The following is a 20,210-nucleotide window of genomic DNA, read 5'->3' on the forward strand; positions in this document are numbered from 1 at the left end:
TGACTTTTCATTTTGTCACATATATTTATCACTCTCTGCATTTATTTTCCCTTCAAAGTCCTGCATCTTTTTTGGGGGGGGGGCGGTCCGGTCGTGGGGGCCTGTACTCTGGGCCTGGGCGCTGTCCTCCAGCTTTTTTTCTTTTTGCTGACGTGGTGCTGAGGAATCAAACCCAGGGGGCCTCATGCATGCAAGGCAAGCGCTCTACCACTGAGCCACCTTCCCAGCCCAAGTCCTGGGTCTTAAGCCTCTGGGTAACAGGGTCACACAGGAGGTGTAAGATTCTGCTGTTTTCCAAGTAAAATTTGCATAGAGCAGCTCATTTCCAATCTGTTCTCTACAACAGTAGCCTTACCCTAAGAAGCAAAAGGTAAAAAAAGTGGGTTCAGGCGGCTCACATTTGTAACCCTAGCTAATCAGGGCACTGATTGCTGAAAGATCTGGTTTAAAGCCAGCCCAGCAAAGAAAGTCCCCAAGATTCCATCTCCAATTTACTGGTAAAAAGCAAGGCTAGAGGTGTGGATCAAAATAATGCTGCGGAAAGCAAGCTCCAGTTTAGCGTCCAAAGCAACAACAAACCATTAGCACCTACACAAAGCACTAATAAAGCCCTAAGGCTAAGCTGTAGTTGTTATATAATCGGCATTCTCTGGGTTTAGTTGGGGGAGTCGGGAATCAGTCTTGGGATTCTCAAGTACTTAAGGTCAGTGGTTCCCAACTGTGTTTTAAAGCTGGGAGGAACAATTTTTAGAAACTAGATGGCGTATATTTTGGCCTGACCCTGTGGCTAATTTTCATCGTTTTGTGTACTGAACCAAGACTACAAATGTAGGACCAGGGGAAGTGTAGGAAAGCTTGCCGCACTCCCCCTAGAGCTGGTGGTGAGAAATGCAAGGCCTCCCCCTCCCTACTTCCTTAAGCTCGCGTCCTTAAGTTCCCGCCTCCTCACGTGGTGTCTTACGGGCCGCAGCTCCGCCCTCTCTGGCGCTAATGCCTAACGAAAAGCTGTAGACCCCGTCAGGTGGGCGGGAAAAGCTCGAGGGGACGTCCTGATAGGTCCGTAGATTGGCGCTGGAGCATGAGGTCACTGCGCTTCCTTCACTGCGTTGAAGGCGTGGCGTCTGTTCAGGGCGCCTGAAGGAGACTTGGTAACTCCCAAGCCCTTCTCTTCCAGAGGTTTCCAGTCGTTCCTTCCAGCCGTTCTCGGCGCTCCATGAGGAAAATGCTCGCCGCCGTCTCCCGCGTGTTGTTGGGCGTTGCCCAGAAGCCGGTGAGACTTCCTGAGCGAGCAGGCGGGATGGGGCCCGGCCCGGGGCTTGGGAGGGGACAGTGGGGCCTCCCAGTGGGATCTGGGGTGCGGCAGGGGACAGCCGCGGACTCTCATTTCCGCTTCGTCGCCGCGCATTCCGCCCGGGGAGGGACGGCGTGAAGCGGTCGCGTGCGCCGCGGGGGAACACGGGTGTCGGCCGGGTCCGCGCGGGGGGCGGGGGGGGGAGAAGGGGGGCAGAGGGAGGGTGTCCGGCCGCACCTCTCCCCCACCCCCGCTCTCAGTTCTGCACGTGGCGCGCGGGGGGCTCGGCTCGCCTGCTGGCGCCAGGGACAGACGCGGCTTGTGTGTCCACCTGTCTCCCCTGACCTCCGCTCGTCCTAGTGCCATTACTCTTGACCTAGAGGCTGTGTAGTACATTCTAGTAAAAGGGCTGGGAATCCAGAAGCCCAGTTAGACATAGCTTCGTCATTGACTCGCCCGCCCTTAAGCAAGTAGGAGAAATGAAGAGTGTGTAGTGTGTGCGCGCCTGTGTGTGTGCGCGCGTGCGTGCACGCCGCCCCTGGGGGGAAGCGGAGCTTTTTTGCTCAAGACCAGAGCTCTACCAATTTGAGCCACAGCTGCACTCTTGTGTTTGACTTGAGGTACAAGTCTCACGGACTTTACTGCCCGAGCTGCCGTGGTTCAGATCTCAGCTTCCCAAGTAGTTAGCATGTCCCTTGGCCCAGGCTCCTTATCTCTGAAGTAGAGATTAAGAGGCTCTATCTGTTGGGGTTAGCACGAAGATTCAAAGAGAGGTATGTGTTATAAACCTTTACACATAAGTAGTGCCTGGCACCCTATAGGTATCATATATTTGGAGAGTATTTCTGGGTTTTTAAATAAAAATTTTTTGGTCGGTCGTGAGGCCTGAATTCTGGGCCTGGGCGCTGTCCCTCAGCTCAGGGCTAGCGCTCTACCACTTGAGCCACAGTGCCACTCCGGCTTTTTTCTTTTTGCTTATGTGGTGCTGAGGAATCGAACCCAGGGCCTCAAGCATACGAGGTAAACACTCTACCACTGAGCCACCTACTCAGCCTTCTGGTTTTCATAATGTCAAATTTAGCTACACATTTGTTGCACACTTGTGCTTGGCTTGGAGTTGGGTTCACATGGGGTGAGGCACGCCAAAAACAAACTTCCTCCCTCCCTCAACAGCTGAGCTTTTCTTGGCAGTCAGCTGCACAGCAATCACTTAGAACCCAGAGTAAACTGCCTTCATTCTTAAGCACACACTGATCTTAGGGTTGGGGTTAGAGAATAGGACTGGTTCCAGTTTTTTTGGTGCAGTCGTAGGACCTGATCTGGGCCTGGGCGCTTTCCCTCAGCTCTTCAGCTCAAGGCTAGCACTCTACCACTTGAACCACCGCATCCCTTCAGGCTTTTTCTGCTTATGTGGTGCTGAACACAAGGCCTCACGCATGCAAGGCAAACACTGTACTACTGAGCCACCTTCCCAGCCCTATTCCAGCTTTTAAATGTGCCATAATACCTAGGCATGGAGCACTTGGACCTCTAGTCACACTCAGATGGTGTTGGTTTTCTCTACTGCTAAGCCTTGACTTGTAATTTTGGTTCTAGAAATTCCCCCAGGATTTGATGTAACTCTGCTTGATAGGGGCAAAGCATTTCAAAAGGTAGGAAGTGTACAGCTTTACAGATTCCATAGACTTGGGAACAATCTAGCACTCATGAGATAATATATTAGCTTTTGACTTGTAACTAAAGCACATTTGCTGTTAACTCTTTCGGTATGCATTCATGCTATAGCCAACATTTATTTTTGTAATATGTGCCAGACACTAGGCTAGGTACTCAGAATATCACTTCTTAGTTGAACATGAGTAATACTGATATATTTTCAACATTGTATAATAGTTCCTTGGTTGTAGGCAGAAATTTGTTAGCCAAAGGTAGAATTTGCTTATGACATTGAGATTCAGCTAGGAATAGAAGCTAGAGTCTTTTTTATGAAACTTACACACCTCAACAGTGAAAAGGAACAAGCACCTCAAAAATGCTACTGAACATCAAGGAACAAACACTGTTACAGAGGACATGTCTCCTTCCTCTGCCTCCAGAAGGAGCCAACACAAGATTTAGGCTGCTCAAATTACAAAATAGCAGACTCAAATCCATTGTTTTTAAGTCAGTGTTAAATATCTTTGCTTCCATCTTAAATGTTTCTTGCTAATGTATTCACCTCATACTACGAATAGTAAGAAACCTGTCTTCCTAGATCTATGTCACAAAATAGTAAAATTTGCCCCTAATAGAGATTGACTGACAGTTTTGTTTGAAGCATAATTTTGAAAGTGAACCTTAGATTGCTCAAATAAATGGTATCAGGTTATAACCAAGAATAACATAACTAAACAATGCTCACAGATTATCCATTCCTCTGGCCATTTATTTTATTATATTCTCACCATAATGTCTTTGAAAACGGAGTGGCCAAGTGGATGGGTTTGATTTTTGTTGCCTTTCTTATTCCCTCAGATAGGGATATGGTTTGTATTTCATTGGCCAAAGCATAGATTAGTTTTACATCATGATGAGGAAGATACGGGCATAGTGCCAGCATCTGGGGGCTGGCTTTCCATGACTTCATCCTGCTGGTGATTATAGTAGTGACTTTCTAAAACAATGGACATTAAATATTAAACATTTGTTTGCATATTTTTGTTTTCCTAGGCAACCAGAGTTCTAGTGGCATCGCGTAATTTTGCAAATGATGCTACATTTGAAATTAAGGTAAGCGGTATTTAATCTTGGGTTAATCATTTTTCCACAGGTACACTCTGATAATATTTTTACCTTTAGAACATTTTGATATTGGTATTTTTAAAGTCATTTTCTTCTAATGTTCCACAGCCAAAGGCTCTGAGAACTTTAGCAAAAATATGTTAATCTTAACAGCTTGCTGGTAGTTCAGAAAAGGAGTGGAGATGTTGTTAAAAAAGGAATGGAACTTATTCCAACATTCAGGACATGATTCAGCTAAACGTTTGAATAAGAAGGTTCTTCTGGTTTTTAATTTTTATTTTTAATTAATTTATTATTTTTTTTGGTTGGTTGTGGGGCTTGAACTATAGGCCTGGGTGCTGTTCTTGAGCGCTTCAGCTCAAGGCTAGTGCTCTACCACTTGAGCCACAGCGCCACTTCCAGCCTTTTCTGCTTATGTGGTGCTGAGGAATTGAACCCAGAGCTTCATGCATGCGTGGCAAGTACTCTACTGCTGAGCCACCTTCCCAGTCCGGTTCTTCTGTTTTTTAGTTGTTTTTTTTTTTTAAATTTTTCAATCTATAATTCCTCAATTAACTTCTAAGGGTTTTCAGTGAAAATCACCTCAGAAAATTTCCTTCAAAACCATATCCCTTTGCATAATGAGATGTATAGACTTAAGGAGTTAGAAACATTTTGTAGCATTGCTGATACACTCTTTGTTTGTTTTGCAAGCTATTTGTGAAATTTGTATCTTAGATTGAGTCAGCAGAGTTTGTGATGTAGTAACTGCAGCATGACCACCTTCATTTCAGAAATGTGACCTTCACCGACTGGATGAAGGCCCTCCCGTTACAACTGTGCTCACCAGAGAGGATGGGCTCAAATACTATAGGATGATGCAGACTGTGCGCAGAATGGAGTTAAAAGCTGATCAGCTGTATAAACAGAAAATTATTCGTGGTTTCTGTCACTTGTGTGATGGTCAGGTGAGGATAAATTTGTAATAAAACTATGTATATTTAGGTATTTGCATATCGTTTCAGATTTTAGCCTGCCTTTAATGTTAACAGGATTTGAAAACAAGAATGCCAAAATCCACTGTGAAGCTTAAGCTAAAGTATTCATTCACTGGGAGCATTGCTGATTTCTTGCATTTACTTTTAAGTTTCACTATTTTAAAACTTGCTGCTGTCTCAATCCTATCTAAACTATATACATTCTTAGGATATAGAGTTATTAGTTTGCTTTGATGCTTTAGGGTTTAGGTCATTGGCTGATCACAAATTCAAATGCCTACCAGGCCCAGCTAGGTAGAGTGAATGAGTTAAGAAGGCCAGGTATACAAAACATGGAGAATGGTGACAGAGACCATTGGTGAACTGGGCAGGCATGCCCCACCCAGAGACACCCAGACTTGATTGCAGCTGGTTGGTACCATGTGGGAATAGATCTAAGTTTTCCTGTTCGTTTTTTCTAGAAGATAGACGTTTCAAGATTTTCATATGACTTTACCTCAAGTTTGTTTTTTGTTTTTTGTTTTTTTCCTGGTACTGGTGTTGGAACTTGGTGGGCAGGTGCTTTGTCGCTTGAGACACTCCCCAGTCCTTTCCCTCAATATTTTAATGTTGATATGATGTGGATTTTCTTGTTTGTATCATACAGGTTAAAGGAAATAACACATCTGTGGGTTCTTAGTTCATGGCTTCTGGTTTGAGTCTCCACTGTTTTTGGTGAAGAATGGCTACTTTCTGTGCTTATTCATGCTAAGTTCTGTTGGCCAGTGTTGTGTAGCACTGGCTCTAACAGAAACTTTATTTTTAATCCAGAAACAGGTACCGTGTTGCCTCATAGTTTCTTCTTCCTTTATAGGAAGCTTGCTGTGTGGGGCTGGAGGCTGGCATAAACCCCACAGACCATCTCATCACAGCCTACCGGGCTCATGGCTTCACCTTCACTCGGGGTCTTTCTGTTCGTGAAATTCTCGCAGAGCTAACAGGTTAGCTATGGGTTTACAGAAAGGGGGAGTGAGTGGATTGAATTTGCAGATAACTCCCATTAAGATCCTAACCCTTAGGAGAGTAAAAAAAAACTTCTGAGTTAAAAAAAAAACCCTCTGATGCTCTGGTACCTGATGGATTATTGAGTATATTAACCATTGATGTGGTCATCTGGTCCTTATGGTAAAAATTCTTAAAAAGTTAGGTGCTAACTCGACAGATGGGGTTTGTTATTCCTCAAGTATGTCAGCCAGAAATCTTTTTAGTAGTCCCTTCTATGTGTTTCTTTACTCTGTTGAGTGTAGCAGTGTAGAAGTCAGCTGTGAATAACTGACCAAAAAGAAAAAAAAAGACATTTAGGATGATGCAACTAAATGATTGGAGAGCAAGGTCATGGAAAGGACTTGGAGATAGAGATAAGAAAACATTTCCTTGGAAGGACAGATGCTGACACAGTTGAACTAGTCTCAGAGTAAAGACGGGGCATGGTTTGGTTTGCTTCTTGTTGGTTTTTCATGTGTCTGTGTGTGTGTACTGCCATTTCTAGGACGAAGAGGAGGTTGTGCTAAAGGGAAAGGAGGATCTATGCACATGTATGCCAAGAACTTCTACGGGGGCAATGGCATCGTTGGAGCTCAGGTAGTGAAGGATGAACACCTTTCCGTAGATTTGGTCATGACCCATGTCTTCATAAATTTGCTTACTCCAGAGAACTTTATTTTCTCTTCCCTTGCTATTTGAGCAATTAACAAGTAGGTTGGATATATGGTTGTTACTGTTTTGTAAGTAAACAAGATCTGCTAAATCTCTATTCTTTCACCTTTTAATTCACATTTCAGTACATTAATTACTGCTTCCACCTGCTTCTAGGCAGTGCTAACTCTGGAGCCAAATTAGAAGATGGGGACAGTCAGGATTATCAGGTCTAGTAATAATCGAAAGCTTGCTCTCACCAGTTGGTGAATGATAAATGGAGCATTGGTGAAAAATTATGTCTAATTTAGTAAGGGTCTGTTATCCATATTTTACAATTAAGTTTCTTCCTCTGACTCTTTAAGTTTCATTGTTTGGATCTTTGAGCACAGAAATGTCTTTGCAAATGGTCATTACTCATGTTACTTTCCTGACTTGTTGAAAATAGCCCGTTGAGTGTAGAAACAGGGTTAGGGCAGGAGGAATTAGTAGCAGCAGTGAAATTTCCATCTCCAGTTCTGTCCAAGAGTTAAAATTAACAGCGTAACTCAGATTTTTGTGGTTCGTTTCTTGGTTGTCCTTAATGTTAGGTACCCCTGGGAGCTGGGATTGCTCTGGCCTGTAAGTATAATGGAAAAGATGAAGTCTGTTTGACACTATATGGTGATGGTGCTGCTAATCAGGTAAGTGTGTCTCTTAACTTTCCAGTAGCAATTGTTAGATTTCCTAAGTGTTGAATAGCTGCAGTTGATTGGGTAAGGAAATGCTTAGTTGCACTCATCATGGCTCACTCTTGTAACCCTAGCTATGGGAGTGGGACTAGGAATGGAAAGTGAGTTAGAGATTGGGGGATTTTGGTTTCATGCCAGTTAGGGCAGAGTTCTAGAAATCCCATCTTAACCAGTAAAAGCTGAATGTGATGTGTGTACTTGTGCAAAAGGCTTAAGTAGGTGAATTGAGGTCTAGGCTGGCTCCCGCCAAAATACGAGACCTATTTAACAAAAATAACTAGAGCAAAAACAGATTGGGAGCATGGCAGGACTGAATTCAAGACCTTAGAGCTAAAGAAAAAGATTTTTGCTTTTTTTTTTTAATCCTGTTTGAAACAAGCTCATGTGCTATGCCAGACTGCAGTGCAGTATGAGCGAGCTTCACTATCATTTTCCCTCCTTTACGACCACCAAGACCAGCATTCAGATCCGATGAGAAAGAGAAGAGGGTGATTTTTGCTTTTTAGTTGAAAGATCATTTCATAAAGCAAGTGAACTTTGGTTTTATAAGCATGTTAGCATGTTACACGTGACACATTTTACCAGTCTTACAAGCAAACATTCCTGAAGAGGTACCTTTGCTCCACATTTGCTCTGTAAGTACTCTGTGATAGATGACTTTTTCCCCCTAATTTAAATTTCGAACCCATTGCAAACCAGAATAGAACCATACAGACCCATTACCTTAGATGCTCAGACAATGTCAAATTCATATAATAGTGTCTGAGCCCTAATTGTTCATTTCTTGTTCTCTTTTGGTCTGAATAATTAGCAATCCACAGAAGGCACTTGGTGAGGTCCTGTATTTGGTGTTGATTCTTAGATGCTGGTTTACCCTGATTATCCACTGGATCTGATAGATTTTAAAGAAAGGCACATATTAAGTGAAGGAAGCCAGACCTAAAGAAACATAGGGCCCATGGTTTCTCTTATTTGCAGTAAATAGCGTACATCTAGGAAATCTTAGCAGATGAATAGAATAGCTCAATAGCTATGTATGGATGATTCTAAGTGAAATGAACTGAAATCTTAGCAGATGAATAGAATAGCTCAATAGCTATGTATGGATGATTCTAAGTGAAATGAACTGAAAAACATGGACACGAGGTTTTTCTTTGTTGTTGTTTTTTAAATGTACTATTTGATTTTTGGTTTCTTTTGTATGTTCTTCCCCCTATGATATATCCCCTGTTGTCACTGTATTTGATTTTGGTACCCTGGTATTTTATATACATTTATCTGAATTAGAGAAAGGGAACAACAGAATGGTGAGACAAAGGAGAAGTGGGGAATCAGTGCAGCAGTGATATACACAAGACAATATGTTGGAAATAATCTGTATAACACAGTGGAGGGGGAATTGGCAGGGAGGAAAATGAGGGAAGGGGTAACAAGTTTGACCAGAAATGTATTTATTACCTTAATTATGTAACTGTAATCCCTCTGTACATCAGCTTGACAATTAAAAAAGCATAAATAACAAATGGCTTGTAGAAAAAAAAAAAAGGCATAACTAGCCAGACACCAGTGGCTCACACCTTACATCCTAGTGACTCAGGAGGCTGAGATCTGAGGATGCAGTTCTAAGCCAACCCAGGCTGGGAAGTCTATTAAAGATAAGACTATCTTCAATTAAGCACCAAAAAAACTGGAAGTGGAGCTATAGTTCAATTGGTCGAGTACTAGCCCTAAGCAAAAAGCTCAGGGACAGCACTCAAGCCCTGAGTTCAACCCTCGGGATGGCACAAAAATAAGGCCTAACAGTAAAATAGCCACCTGTTTTTAAATGTTGAGCCTCTTTTCAATAAACTCAGTAGTACTAGTAGTACTAGTCCTACAAAAAACAGGTAATAGGATTTGATTCGTAAGTTTCCTTAGTTGCAAGAATATGATGCCTGCTCCTTCTCACAAGCACTCCCAGAACACACACACACAGTTCATTCACATCAGAAATTTTGAGAAAATGAGTCTTTGGCCTTTATGAAAGCCTTTCTATAACCATGGATGATGATGAAATCTGGAACCACTTGAACGTTTTATAAATACTTCTAGGGTCAGATATTTGAAGCTTACAATATGGCAGCATTGTGGAAATTACCATGCATTTTCATCTGTGAGAATAACCGCTATGGAATGGGAACGTCTGTTGAGAGAGCAGCAGCCAGTACTGATTACTACAAGAGAGGAGACTTTATCCCTGGGCTGAGGGTAAGGACAATTGTTGGATAGCCAAGGCTACTACTCCCTGTCAGCTAGGTGCCCTTATGCATGCTGTTGAGCACCTTGGCAAAATTGAGTTTGGTTTGCTTACATATGAACAGATTATATAAACTAAAATGTGAGGGCTAGGACTGTGACTCAGTGGTAGAATGCTTCCCTAGCATGTGCAGGATCCCAAGTTTGATCTCCAGACCTAGAAAAGAAGGAAAATGGATTTGGACAGTTCGACTTACTTTTTGCCCCTTTCACCTTTATTCGCAGGTAGATGGAATGGATATCTTGTGTGTCCGAGAGGCCACGAAGTTTGCAGCTGCCTATTGTAGATCTGGGAAGGTAAGCCACTCCAAAGACTTTGTCTTCCTGTGACAGCAGGTTTGAGCTTAACAGAAGGCTTCCCACATAGCCATTGTAGCAATCCAGAGGTAGCTGTTAAGTGATGTGTATAAAGAAAGAGTCCAGGCAAGCAATTGGGGTCCCTCTATGAATAGCATGATCATGGTAACACACCTCCTATAAATCTTTTTCTTTAGTGCTCCCTTGCCTCTGTGTTCATGACCATCTGTTTTTACCTTTTGTTTAATTGTGTCCCTTCTCATTATTTATCCTACAACCCTTGACTTATCAGATTGGGCTTTCCCCACAGTGCCCAGCCAAGAACTGTGCTTATATACTAAGGCATTTGATAATTTTGCACAAATTATAATAGCAAGACTGACATGTGTAATCTTAGTTTCTGCTTTGGTCTTGAGGATCTTTATTTTTTAGTATACAAATGGCAGTGAGGAAGAGGGGAACAGTGAGGTTGACCTAAAGAGTTTACTTTGATCACTAGGATAAGTTTAATAGTATGCACACCCCAGTGGCTTACTTTTCTGTTGTTTTTAAAATGAGAAGGATGGCTAGGAAGGTGGCTTAGTGGTAGAGTGCTTGCCTAGCTTGCATGAAGCCCTGAGTTTCATTCCCCAATACCACATAAACCCCTCTGTACAATAATGAAAAAAAATTAAAAATCAGTTAACCAATTATTGCCAACTCATTTGCATATCTGATAAGACATCCATTTGAGGCTGGGAATCATTGGCGCTCTATTCCTTCTGTCTTATCTAACCATTTACGGGTTCATTTTAGGGACCTATCCTGATGGAGCTGCAGACTTACCGTTACCATGGACACAGCATGAGTGACCCTGGAGTCAGGTAGAGTCACGGGTAATCTGTGATTCAAAAGTGGGTAGGCGGGCTGGGAAGGTGGCTCAGTGGTAGAGTGCTTGCCTCGTATACATGAGGCCCTGGGATTGATTCCTTAGCACCACATAAGCAGAAAAAAACGGAAGTGGTGTTGTGACTCAAGTGGTAGAGCGCTAGCCTTGAGCTGAAGAGCTGAGGGACAGCACTCAGGCCCAGAGTTTAGGCCCCACGACCAACAAGAAAATTAAAATAAATTGGGTAAGCTTTGATTAGTGTTACTTACATGAAAAGGAAGAGCATTTCAGTGTTTACTTTTGAAATCAGATAAAAGTTCATTTGACTAGTGAAATTAGTCTCACTAGCATCAAGTAACAAATTTGACTTAGTCTTAAAGCTTCCTTCTAATAAATTGCTTCTGATATAGAAAGCATTCTGAAAAAATCTTCACAATACATAGTTTGTTGATATGAACAGTAATTCTACACATGGCCTGTAACTAAACTACAGAGAGAAACTAACTGAAAACAAATCTACTGATAGATGAGCATATTTGGTGGCATTTAGTTTATGATAGACATTAGCCTAAATTCATGCATTGCAACACTCCCTGCAGAGGCCTGGGGTTTGGGGAAGTTCTGGAAAACACATGGGTTGTTCAGTAAATTGAGATAGATCAATCAAAAGAGCTAGGTGATACAGGAAGATCAGAGTTTCCCTTTTTCACATAGCTCTAGCACATAATTCTGCAAATGATGGTTTGATAGAATTAGAAGAAGTCAACTTGGTCAAAATAAACAAGGCTGTGTAGAATGAATTAAGGTACACATGTAAACAACACAGTATGTAGAAAAGGGCATTTTGTGTTATTTGGTCTTAGAAATGGTAGTTCTTCCTTTTTGGTGTTGTTTCAGGTGCAGTAGGAAAAGAATTACAGAATCGAGAGTCAGAAAAATCTAGCCCCTAAGTTTTTGCTAGCCATACTTCTTTGCAGTCTTAGAGAGAAAGGCAATGCATGTATATTTTTCTGCTGATGTTCTAATGCCTCAAAGTCTGTAATTCTCACCACTGTTCTCCCACTTGTGTAAAAATAAATGAGTGCCAAGTAGTCGGACAGGTAACACTTCTTTCATACCCTATTCCCCTTTTGAAACACCAAACCAAAACTTGAGCCTTCTTGTCAGAATGCTGGAGAAGTCCTGCGTGTTACAGTTTCCATAAAAGATGCAAGAAGTTCTTAAATGCCACTAGGCTGCCTTGGTTAGGTGTCCCCTTGCTATTCCCATAGTAGTATCAGTATTAATGTGCCTTTTCCTTACAGAAACACTCTTGTATTTCACTAAGCTGTTTGCCCCACAGGAACTCTTCTCACCTATCTCTAACCGCCTCTCCTTCCCCACAGTTACCGTACACGAGAAGAAATTCAGGAAGTAAGAAGTAAGAGTGACCCTATTATGCTTCTCAAGGATAGAATGGTGAATAGCAATCTGGCCAGTGTTGAAGAATTGAAGGTATAGTTGCTCTAGTAGTTTAAGTCTGGCTTTAAAAAATTGGTTCTCCTTTCTCACAATCAAGTTTTTCCCTCACAAACTGTCACCATCCCTTCATGGCCACAGTCCTGGGTGTTTGTCCAAGCTCTGAAAGTGTTGAGATGGAGCATTAATTCTGAAATCTGTTCTTTATTAGGACTTGGTGGGTAGTGACCTGAGTCAGTAGGAAAGCATGTGCTCTGAAAGGACATTAATTGGATTGGCAAAAAAGTCTTTACCCTTCTCCCCAGTTTTCTTAAAAGTATTTTCCTAAAATAATGTGCTTTGGATTTTTAACTCATAAATTATCCCTAGAGTATCTTACAATCTTTAAAACCATCAATAGTTGATACTTCTACTTCAAGTGACCCTGGCAGCAGGTCTGAGTAGAACTAGTTGGTACTGACACTGCTGTTGATTCAAAACTCTCTTACAATGTAATCTGATATTCAGGAAATTGATGTTGAAGTGAGGAAAGAAATTGAGGATGCTGCCCAGTTTGCCACAGCTGATCCTGAGCCACCATTGGAAGAGCTCGGCTATCACATCTACAGCAGCGATCCACCATTTGAAGTGCGTGGTGCCAACCAGTGGATCAAGTTTAAGTCAGTCAGTTAATGGTAGACTGTAATCATGGGCTGTTTGTCGACGACTGTAAGGAACTCAGTGTTATCAACTTTAAGGAAGACTAATAAGGAATATATCCAGCAAATGAACATCTAGGAGACTTTCATTATGGTTGACTAAGTAGCATGTAAATTAATGGGAAAGTGATGCATGCTGGTTGTACATTGTTGCATTAGAGAAAGTTACTAAGTACTTAGATATTTTGTGTGAATATCATGAAGACTGTTGGATTTGTATAGGTCTAAAATAGTTCTACCAAGTTACCCCCTGCTCCCTTTTCTGGGATCATTCCTGTACCCACTGAGGCATGCTGAGATTAATTCATGGCTCATCTACATAGGATAGCAGCTACTTGAGTCATTTCTCCAAAGTAAGACACAATATTTATTTTTATAACAAAGTAAGAGGTGAAAATATTTACCATTTAAAAATAAGACTACAGCCATTTCAAATGCAAAATAACTTAGTTCTGTCTCCATTTGTACAGTCAACATAAATATGACGTTATTTTCATAAATTGCAGTTCCATCACATTTAAATGAAAGGCACATTTGTATCAATTTTACCTTCCAACTCTAAGCACTATATTAGTGAATAACTTATATCCTAAAACAGTGACAGCTAGCCTATTATTTAGCCACACTTTGGTTTATCTTTCCAGCAAGTACTTTGTGTGCTGATAATGAAAGAAAATTAATAAGCGTTTTACTCTGGGATATCAAAACTAAGGCTCACTGTTCACATTACATACAGTTCTATAAATCTTTAAAACATTTATAAATAACAGGTTTAAAACTTTTCAGTAAAGACAGTCTTTGAACAATGGTAGGTCTTCGTTTTTCCTTGGGTAAACTCCAAACTTAGGCACATGAACAGAAGCTTTAACCACAAATGTGTGGTATTTGCCTGCTCTGTCCTCAGGCTTAGCTGTCAGTGACTAAACCTCATCTGCAGTGGTTGAGGACTCCTGAGCCTGTCTTCTGTGCTGGGAGACCGCGTGCCAAATTCTGCAGAGGACACCACCACTGCAGAACAAACAAGAGTTAGCATGGGAAAACTGAGTTTCAAATCAACCATTCCAAAACAATTCTGTAGAAGTCATGTAGCAAAAGGCATAGTATACATTCTAGATTTGCCATCTACTCCTCAATGCAGTCTTATTGGCATAATGGTACACACCTGTAATCCCACCTATGTGGGAGGGTTACTGTCAGAGGCTGGAGGGTATGGCTCAGGCAGTAGAGAACTGGCCTAGCAAGTGTAAGGCCTTGAATTCAAACACCATCTCCAAAAATGTATATTTTCTTCATATGTATAGGTGATACATGTGCCCCAATGGTATGGCATGCTATACACGACTCTTAGTGGCTCTGTGTAGAAGTGGCAATATAAAATGCCTTGCACAGAAGAACAGGCTGTGCTGTAGGAAGGGTCTTGGCCTAGTGCCCTGGAACCTCAGGCCTCACCTTGGCCTTTTCCTAACATGAACCTATCAGAATTTCAGATTTTGGAAGGAGGATGGGTAAGGTGTTGTAAAACATAGGAAACTGAATTCATTTCAGGGAGCCAGGAGCAGGTGGCAGCACTTAATTTGTATTATCATTTTAAAGGATATTCACAAGAAAAAAAAATACGCAAACTGTTTTGAAGATCTTACCGTAGTCTAAGGTATCTTAAGTCTTCCTTAGTGATATCATTAAGAATATGAGAAAGTGTATAATCCTCTTGAATAATCTGAAACCGAAATTGGATATGATATGTAAGAGAGAAAGCTTGTAAACAGTATCATAGGAATAGTTGGGGGTTATAATTTTACCCTTTCAATTGTATTTGCATCCACTCCTTGTAGCTGCAACCAGTCTATAAGCTCTTTATCTGTTCCCTGCCCCTGCAGGGGTTCTGGATTTTCTGTATTACCTGTATTGATGAAAAATTTGTTTTGTTTTAACCTGTAACCATGAAATGCTTGAAAGTAAGGTTGTGATGTGCAAATAAGCTGACTCAAACTTGTATCATTCAACTGCTTTAATAAAGTGTTATACAATTCATAATCATCAGATTTATTTTCTGGAGAAAAGAATCCTCACTGGTCTCACCTTAAATGCATAGTCAGCTCTAAAATACCTTTTCTTAGGGAGTATATCCCTAACTACACCAGAAATCAAATGAGGAAATAGGTTGCAATAATACAGCTTATCCATTCCACATTCCATGAGGGAGCCTACAGGGTTTTTTTTTTAAGGTGCATACAGTAAAAAAGGGTAGTTTGCTAAGGCATAATTTAGCCAGTAAACAGTGCCTTTAAAGTATATATATATATATATTCACAAATATGTATTGAAAAATTTGTTTTGAATCAATCTTTTTTTAATTTAAATTTAAATTTTTATTTTTTGTGAACATACTGTACAGAGGGGTTACAATTACATGGGCAAGATAATGAGTACATTTCTTATCAAGCATTGCAGACTCCTCCTTTGTTTACCCAGAATCTTAAAATATAGTTCTGCCTCTGCCTCCCAAGAACTGGGGTTATAGGTGTACATCACTGCACCCAACTTTCTTAGGTATTTTGTTGACACACACAGTCATGAACTACTACTACAATCAGGACACAAACATTTCCATTATCCTGAAAGGTTCTCATGGTGTCCTTTCATAATTTATCCCCCTTCTTTTCCGCTCAGATTCTGTCATTATAATTTTGTCCATGGGAATGGAATAAGAGTATGAAGCTTTTTGTTGTTTTGGGTTTCTTTGTTTTTGCAGTAGTGGAGATGAGTGCTGGTGGCTTATGCCTATAATCCTAGCTATTCAGGAGGTTGAGATATGAGGATCTGGGTTTGAAGCCAAAAGTTTGTGAGACATCGCCAAGTTAAACAGCAAAAAGCTGCAAGCTGCTCAAGTTACAGAGCTCTAGTCTTGAGTGAAAAAGTCAAGTGTTTAACAGAGGCTCTGAGTTCAAGCCCCTGTACCAGCACACACAAACAAAAATGAGGACATGGATATTCATGAGAAATCATTGCTAAACAAAATAATCCTAGCATAACTCAGCATAAATGAACAAAATAGTAAATTTTACTATTTATATATATATGGTACTTTACATACTTCAACCCCCACCTTCCCTAAGAATACCTGTTGGTTCTTTCACTTAGTGAACTGCATTTCCAATTTATCCATGGTGTTAAATGTATCAGTAATTCCTTTTAAGACTGAGTAAAATACATCATAACCCACTGCTTTGAGACTGACTAGAATATTCAATTCTTAGTTTGTCCAAACAAATGCAAAATGACTCACCATCAGATTTGAATTGTGACTTAAGGCGATACAATTCTTGAGTTTTCTGTTCTAGATTTAGCTGTAGAAGTTTCTGGTACTCTCTCTCTTTTTGAAGCAGGTGTTCCAAAAGTCTTTAAAGAAAAAAATAAGGCAGTTAATCAGAGAGAACCCAACACTATTCAGTTATTGGACATTAGAGATTGATTTTTTAAAGTCAATCCTAACAGTCAGCCCATAGAAGCAGATATGTTATTTCAGCCTGTACAGACAAACCTCCCTTACATTTTTTTCCTCTTAACAAAGACCAGTGCTCATCTTTTTGCAATAGACTGAATGTATGTGTCCCCTGAAATTACATGTAATAGAAAGTTCAGGCTTCTGGGAAGTGACGCAAGTAATTAGTCCCCTCCAAGAAGTGACCTCAGTGACCTTAGCCAGACACTGGTGGCTCATTCCTGTAATCTTAGCTACTCAGAAGGCTGAGATCTGAGTGAGAATCGCAATTGGAAGCCAACCTGGGCAGGAAAGTGTGAGATTATCTCTGATTAACCACTAGAAAACCAGAAGTGGCACTGTGGCTCAAAGTGGTAGAGCTCTAGCTTTAAGTGTAAAAGTTCAGAAACAGCACCCAGTCCCTGAGTTCAAGCCCCACGTCCAACACCCACTCCCGCAAAAAAAAAAAAAAAAAAGTGACCTCAGGAATCTCCCTTCCCGAGGGAGCTAAACCAAGGAGACTGCTTCAGAGCTAGGAGCTGGGGGCAGAGGAGCAAAGCGGCTGAGCACTTACTGCAGAGCCAGGCCTGTGCTCTTTGCCGTCTGTGGGTTGTGTCATTTCAGACTCATCACCCTTGTCAGAGAAAATGCCATGTCTTCCAAGCCTGGCCTTAAAGCTGACATGACAGGACCGAAACAATGAATTCACCTAGAGTGACCCAGGCCGACCTGGAGTGAACCATCAGGACAGTCTCCTGACTTCCAGTTTACTCCTGGTGATACTGGGAAAGAAAAGTAGGTCTTGGCACAGCTGAGCTCAAATTGTGCCCCTCCCCCTATGCCAGTGCAGGTAGCAGAGCTATGGGGCAGGGTTGGCAAGATCAGCTTTTTTTTTTCTTTTTTCATGTACCTAATATTTTTTTAAAGAACCAATTTGTTCTAACTCCATGCACTTTTAACCCATTTATATTATCTGTGCTGGTGAACTAGGAAATAATAGCACTCAACTTTAAATTATTGAAGTTAATTATTGACCTTGCCCTGAAAAATCACTACAATGAGATGTAAACAGCTGAGAACATGGGTTCTCCTGGAATTATTCTGTGGCCAAAATGGCTGCCCTGGACTTCGCATCTAAAGAGACTGTCTATTCTGTGCAAATGGTTCTGGTCTGTCCCTCACTACAGACCAGCTATTCCCTCGCACCATTTTGTTCAATAAGAGCCATCCTTCAGCTCTGTCCCTAACCATACAGCCAAGGCTCCCCAACAAGGACACGCAGGCTGCATGTTTATTAGGCATTTGCATTAATATGCTGACTGATGTTTAACCAACTACTGAGGCTAGAAAATAAATGAACAGTGGAGAGGAATGACCTTTGAATCCATACATAACATGGCATGAATTGGGTAATTACAAACGTTACTGGGAAGAAGTTTTGAAACAATGCCAAGTTTTACCACCCACTTTCATAGCTGTCATCTTTTAAAACTTTGGAATTTTTGCTGCCACTACCTCTTAATTACAATTCTACATCCTTAAAAAAGAAATGATTAGATTTGCCTATGATTAAACTTAAGAGATCCCAGGGGGTATATGTAGCCTTTCATCCAGATGTTCAGCCAAAGGTTCATCCAGAATCTCTGCTAAATAAAAATCAGCATGACCAGTGATATTAAAGCAACACCATTATTTGGAATAAGCACCAACTAGTTTGCTATAATTGTGGACTACATTTTTTTTTTTTTGGGTCCGGTCGTGGGGTCTCAACTCTGGGCCTGAGCGCTGTCCCTCAGCTGTTCAGCTCAAGGCTAGCACTCTACCACGTGAGCCACAGCACCACTTCCAGCTTTTTTCTTTTTGCTTATGTGGTGCTGAGGAATCGAACCCAGGGCCTCAGGCATGCAAGGCAAGCTCTCTACCACCGAGCCAGCTTCCCAGCCCTGGACTACATATTTTTTAAGCTCATTGGTGATGTGATTCTCCAGTCCAAATACTTAAATGATTTCCTACTATATACCAAGAAGTGAATGAAACAGGCCAGTGCACTTGCAACATTATGTTGATGCCAGGGTCCCCTGCTTAGGAAAGCAATCCATTAACACCCAGCTAAGGGATCATGGCAAACAGGAAGCCATGCTGAACAGGCAAACTTCCTTAAAGTTAGGATTCTGGCCTCTACTGCCATACGCTAAGTGCTATCTGACCCTCAGACCACTACTTCTGCAGGGGCCCCACCTTCATGAAGGTAGAACTGCGAAGTGTGTGCTGGTACTGGGGCTTGAACTCAGGGCCTCACATTTTCCCTTAGCTCTTTTGCTTATGGATAATGCTCTACCACTTGGCTCACAACTCCACTTCTGCTTTTGCCTTTAGAATGGCAGATTTCTGTCTGGCCTGTGGCAAGGCACTCAAACCTCTGACTCCTCATATTAAAAGAAAGCATTCCTGGTGGCTCCAGCCTGTAATCCTAACTACTCAGGAGGCTAAGATCGGCTAAGATCTGAGGATCACTGAAGCCAGCCTGGGCAGGAAAGCCCCATGAAACTCATCTCTAATTGGCTTTCAAAAGTTTGGAAGTGAAGCTGTGGCTCAAGTGCTAGAGCACTTGTCTTGAGCAAGAAAGTTCAGAGACAGTGCCCAGGTCCTGAGTTCAAGCCCAGAACCAGCACCAAAAAAAGAAAAAAGTTCATTATAATTTTAAACCTACACATAGTACCTTTTGGATGTTGAGATAAATTGATCTGCCAAACTAACCATACTCATTCTTTCTTTCATGCATTTGTTCAGCAAGTATGTAGGCATAGCACAGGATTGATGTTAGGAAAAGTTAATGAGCATGGAGATTACCATTTAGCAGGAGCAAAGAGTAATATATCCAAGTGGCTCTAATAGTAATAGTGGGTTGAAAGGTACAAGAAAGTAACAAGTGTTGTAAAAGTTCAAAGATGAAAGAGATTTTGAGTGGTCTAAAATGATCAGAAAAGTTAGGTAGATTATTGAATAAATGATTAAATACATGGTGAAAAAAGTTAATCACTTTGTATGGGGTGAAAGAATGAATTATTAAACTGGAGTTAATTTTTCTATTTTTTTAAGAATCATTTCCCTTTTCTCAGTTCGTATTTTGTAATGTATAAATTGTTTTGAAAGTAAAAAAAAAAGATGAAGAAGGAAGAAAGAAGAAAGAAAGCATTTCATTAGTCCCCCAGTTGAAGCTGCCAACGCATCAATGTACACTTCAGTTCATTTGTGGTGAGGATCCTTTTTTTGGTTGATTTGTTTTTTCCCCCTGAGGCCTAAGTGAGGCTCTTAAGCAGCTGTCTTTTGGTTCAGATCATCCCCCTGCTCCTCTCAGTGAAGGGCACAGAAGTTCCTCACCTGTGACTCTCCTGCCTGAGACTGTTCAGCTGGAGGCGCAGGTGCTGGAGGTGGGATTGGGTCACCTGGACCATCATTGAACAAGGTCTGCTTCCTCTGGATGCCACTTGCTCGGCTCCACTGGGCATGTGCTCTGGCGGATAGTCTCCTTCCACTTCCTCCGGGTCCTTCTCTATTTCAGTCTCAGAGGCAGACTCAAAGTGGGTTTGGAGCTCTGTGAAATCACAGACCACAGATACCAAAATAACATTTCAACAGAGGCCCAGGCCTAGTGTAGC

At 41.5% G+C, this 20,210-nt stretch overlaps 2 protein-coding genes across 2 annotated transcripts in view; one reads left to right on the forward strand and one right to left on the reverse strand.

Moving 5' to 3' along the window:
- Positions 1-1,094: 1,094 nt before the first annotated feature.
- On the forward strand, positions 1,095-13,979 carry Pdha1 (pyruvate dehydrogenase (lipoamide) alpha 1). Its single transcript, XM_013026502.1, has 11 exons — positions 1,095-1,270; positions 4,001-4,060; positions 4,846-5,019; positions 5,903-6,029; positions 6,578-6,669; positions 7,314-7,406; positions 9,546-9,701; positions 9,975-10,046; positions 10,842-10,909; positions 12,300-12,408; positions 12,880-13,979. Exons 1-11 carry the CDS (start codon positions 1,214-1,216, stop codon positions 13,042-13,044), a joined length of 1,173 nt encoding a protein of 390 aa, XP_012881956.1. The 5' UTR covers positions 1,095-1,213; the 3' UTR covers positions 13,045-13,979.
- Positions 13,971-20,210, reverse strand: part of Map3k15 (mitogen-activated protein kinase kinase kinase 15) — a 108,192-nt gene continuing 101,952 nt past the window's right edge. The window contains exons 25-30 of the mRNA XM_013026501.1: positions 20,040-20,146; positions 19,933-19,997; positions 16,357-16,469; positions 14,870-14,970; positions 14,711-14,787; positions 13,971-14,078 (exon numbers count right to left, since the gene is read on the reverse strand). Coding sequence (XP_012881955.1) covers positions 13,991-14,078; positions 14,711-14,787; positions 14,870-14,970; positions 16,357-16,469; positions 19,933-19,997; positions 20,040-20,146 — 551 coding nt within the window. The 3' untranslated portion in view covers positions 13,971-13,990. The remainder of the gene's footprint in view (positions 14,079-14,710; positions 14,788-14,869; positions 14,971-16,356; positions 16,470-19,932; positions 19,998-20,039; positions 20,147-20,210) is intronic.

Source organism: Dipodomys ordii, unplaced genomic scaffold (genome assembly GCF_000151885.1).
Source record: "Dipodomys ordii isolate 6190 unplaced genomic scaffold, Dord_2.0 Scaffold94, whole genome shotgun sequence".
NCBI lineage: Eukaryota > Metazoa > Chordata > Mammalia > Rodentia > Heteromyidae > Dipodomys > Dipodomys ordii.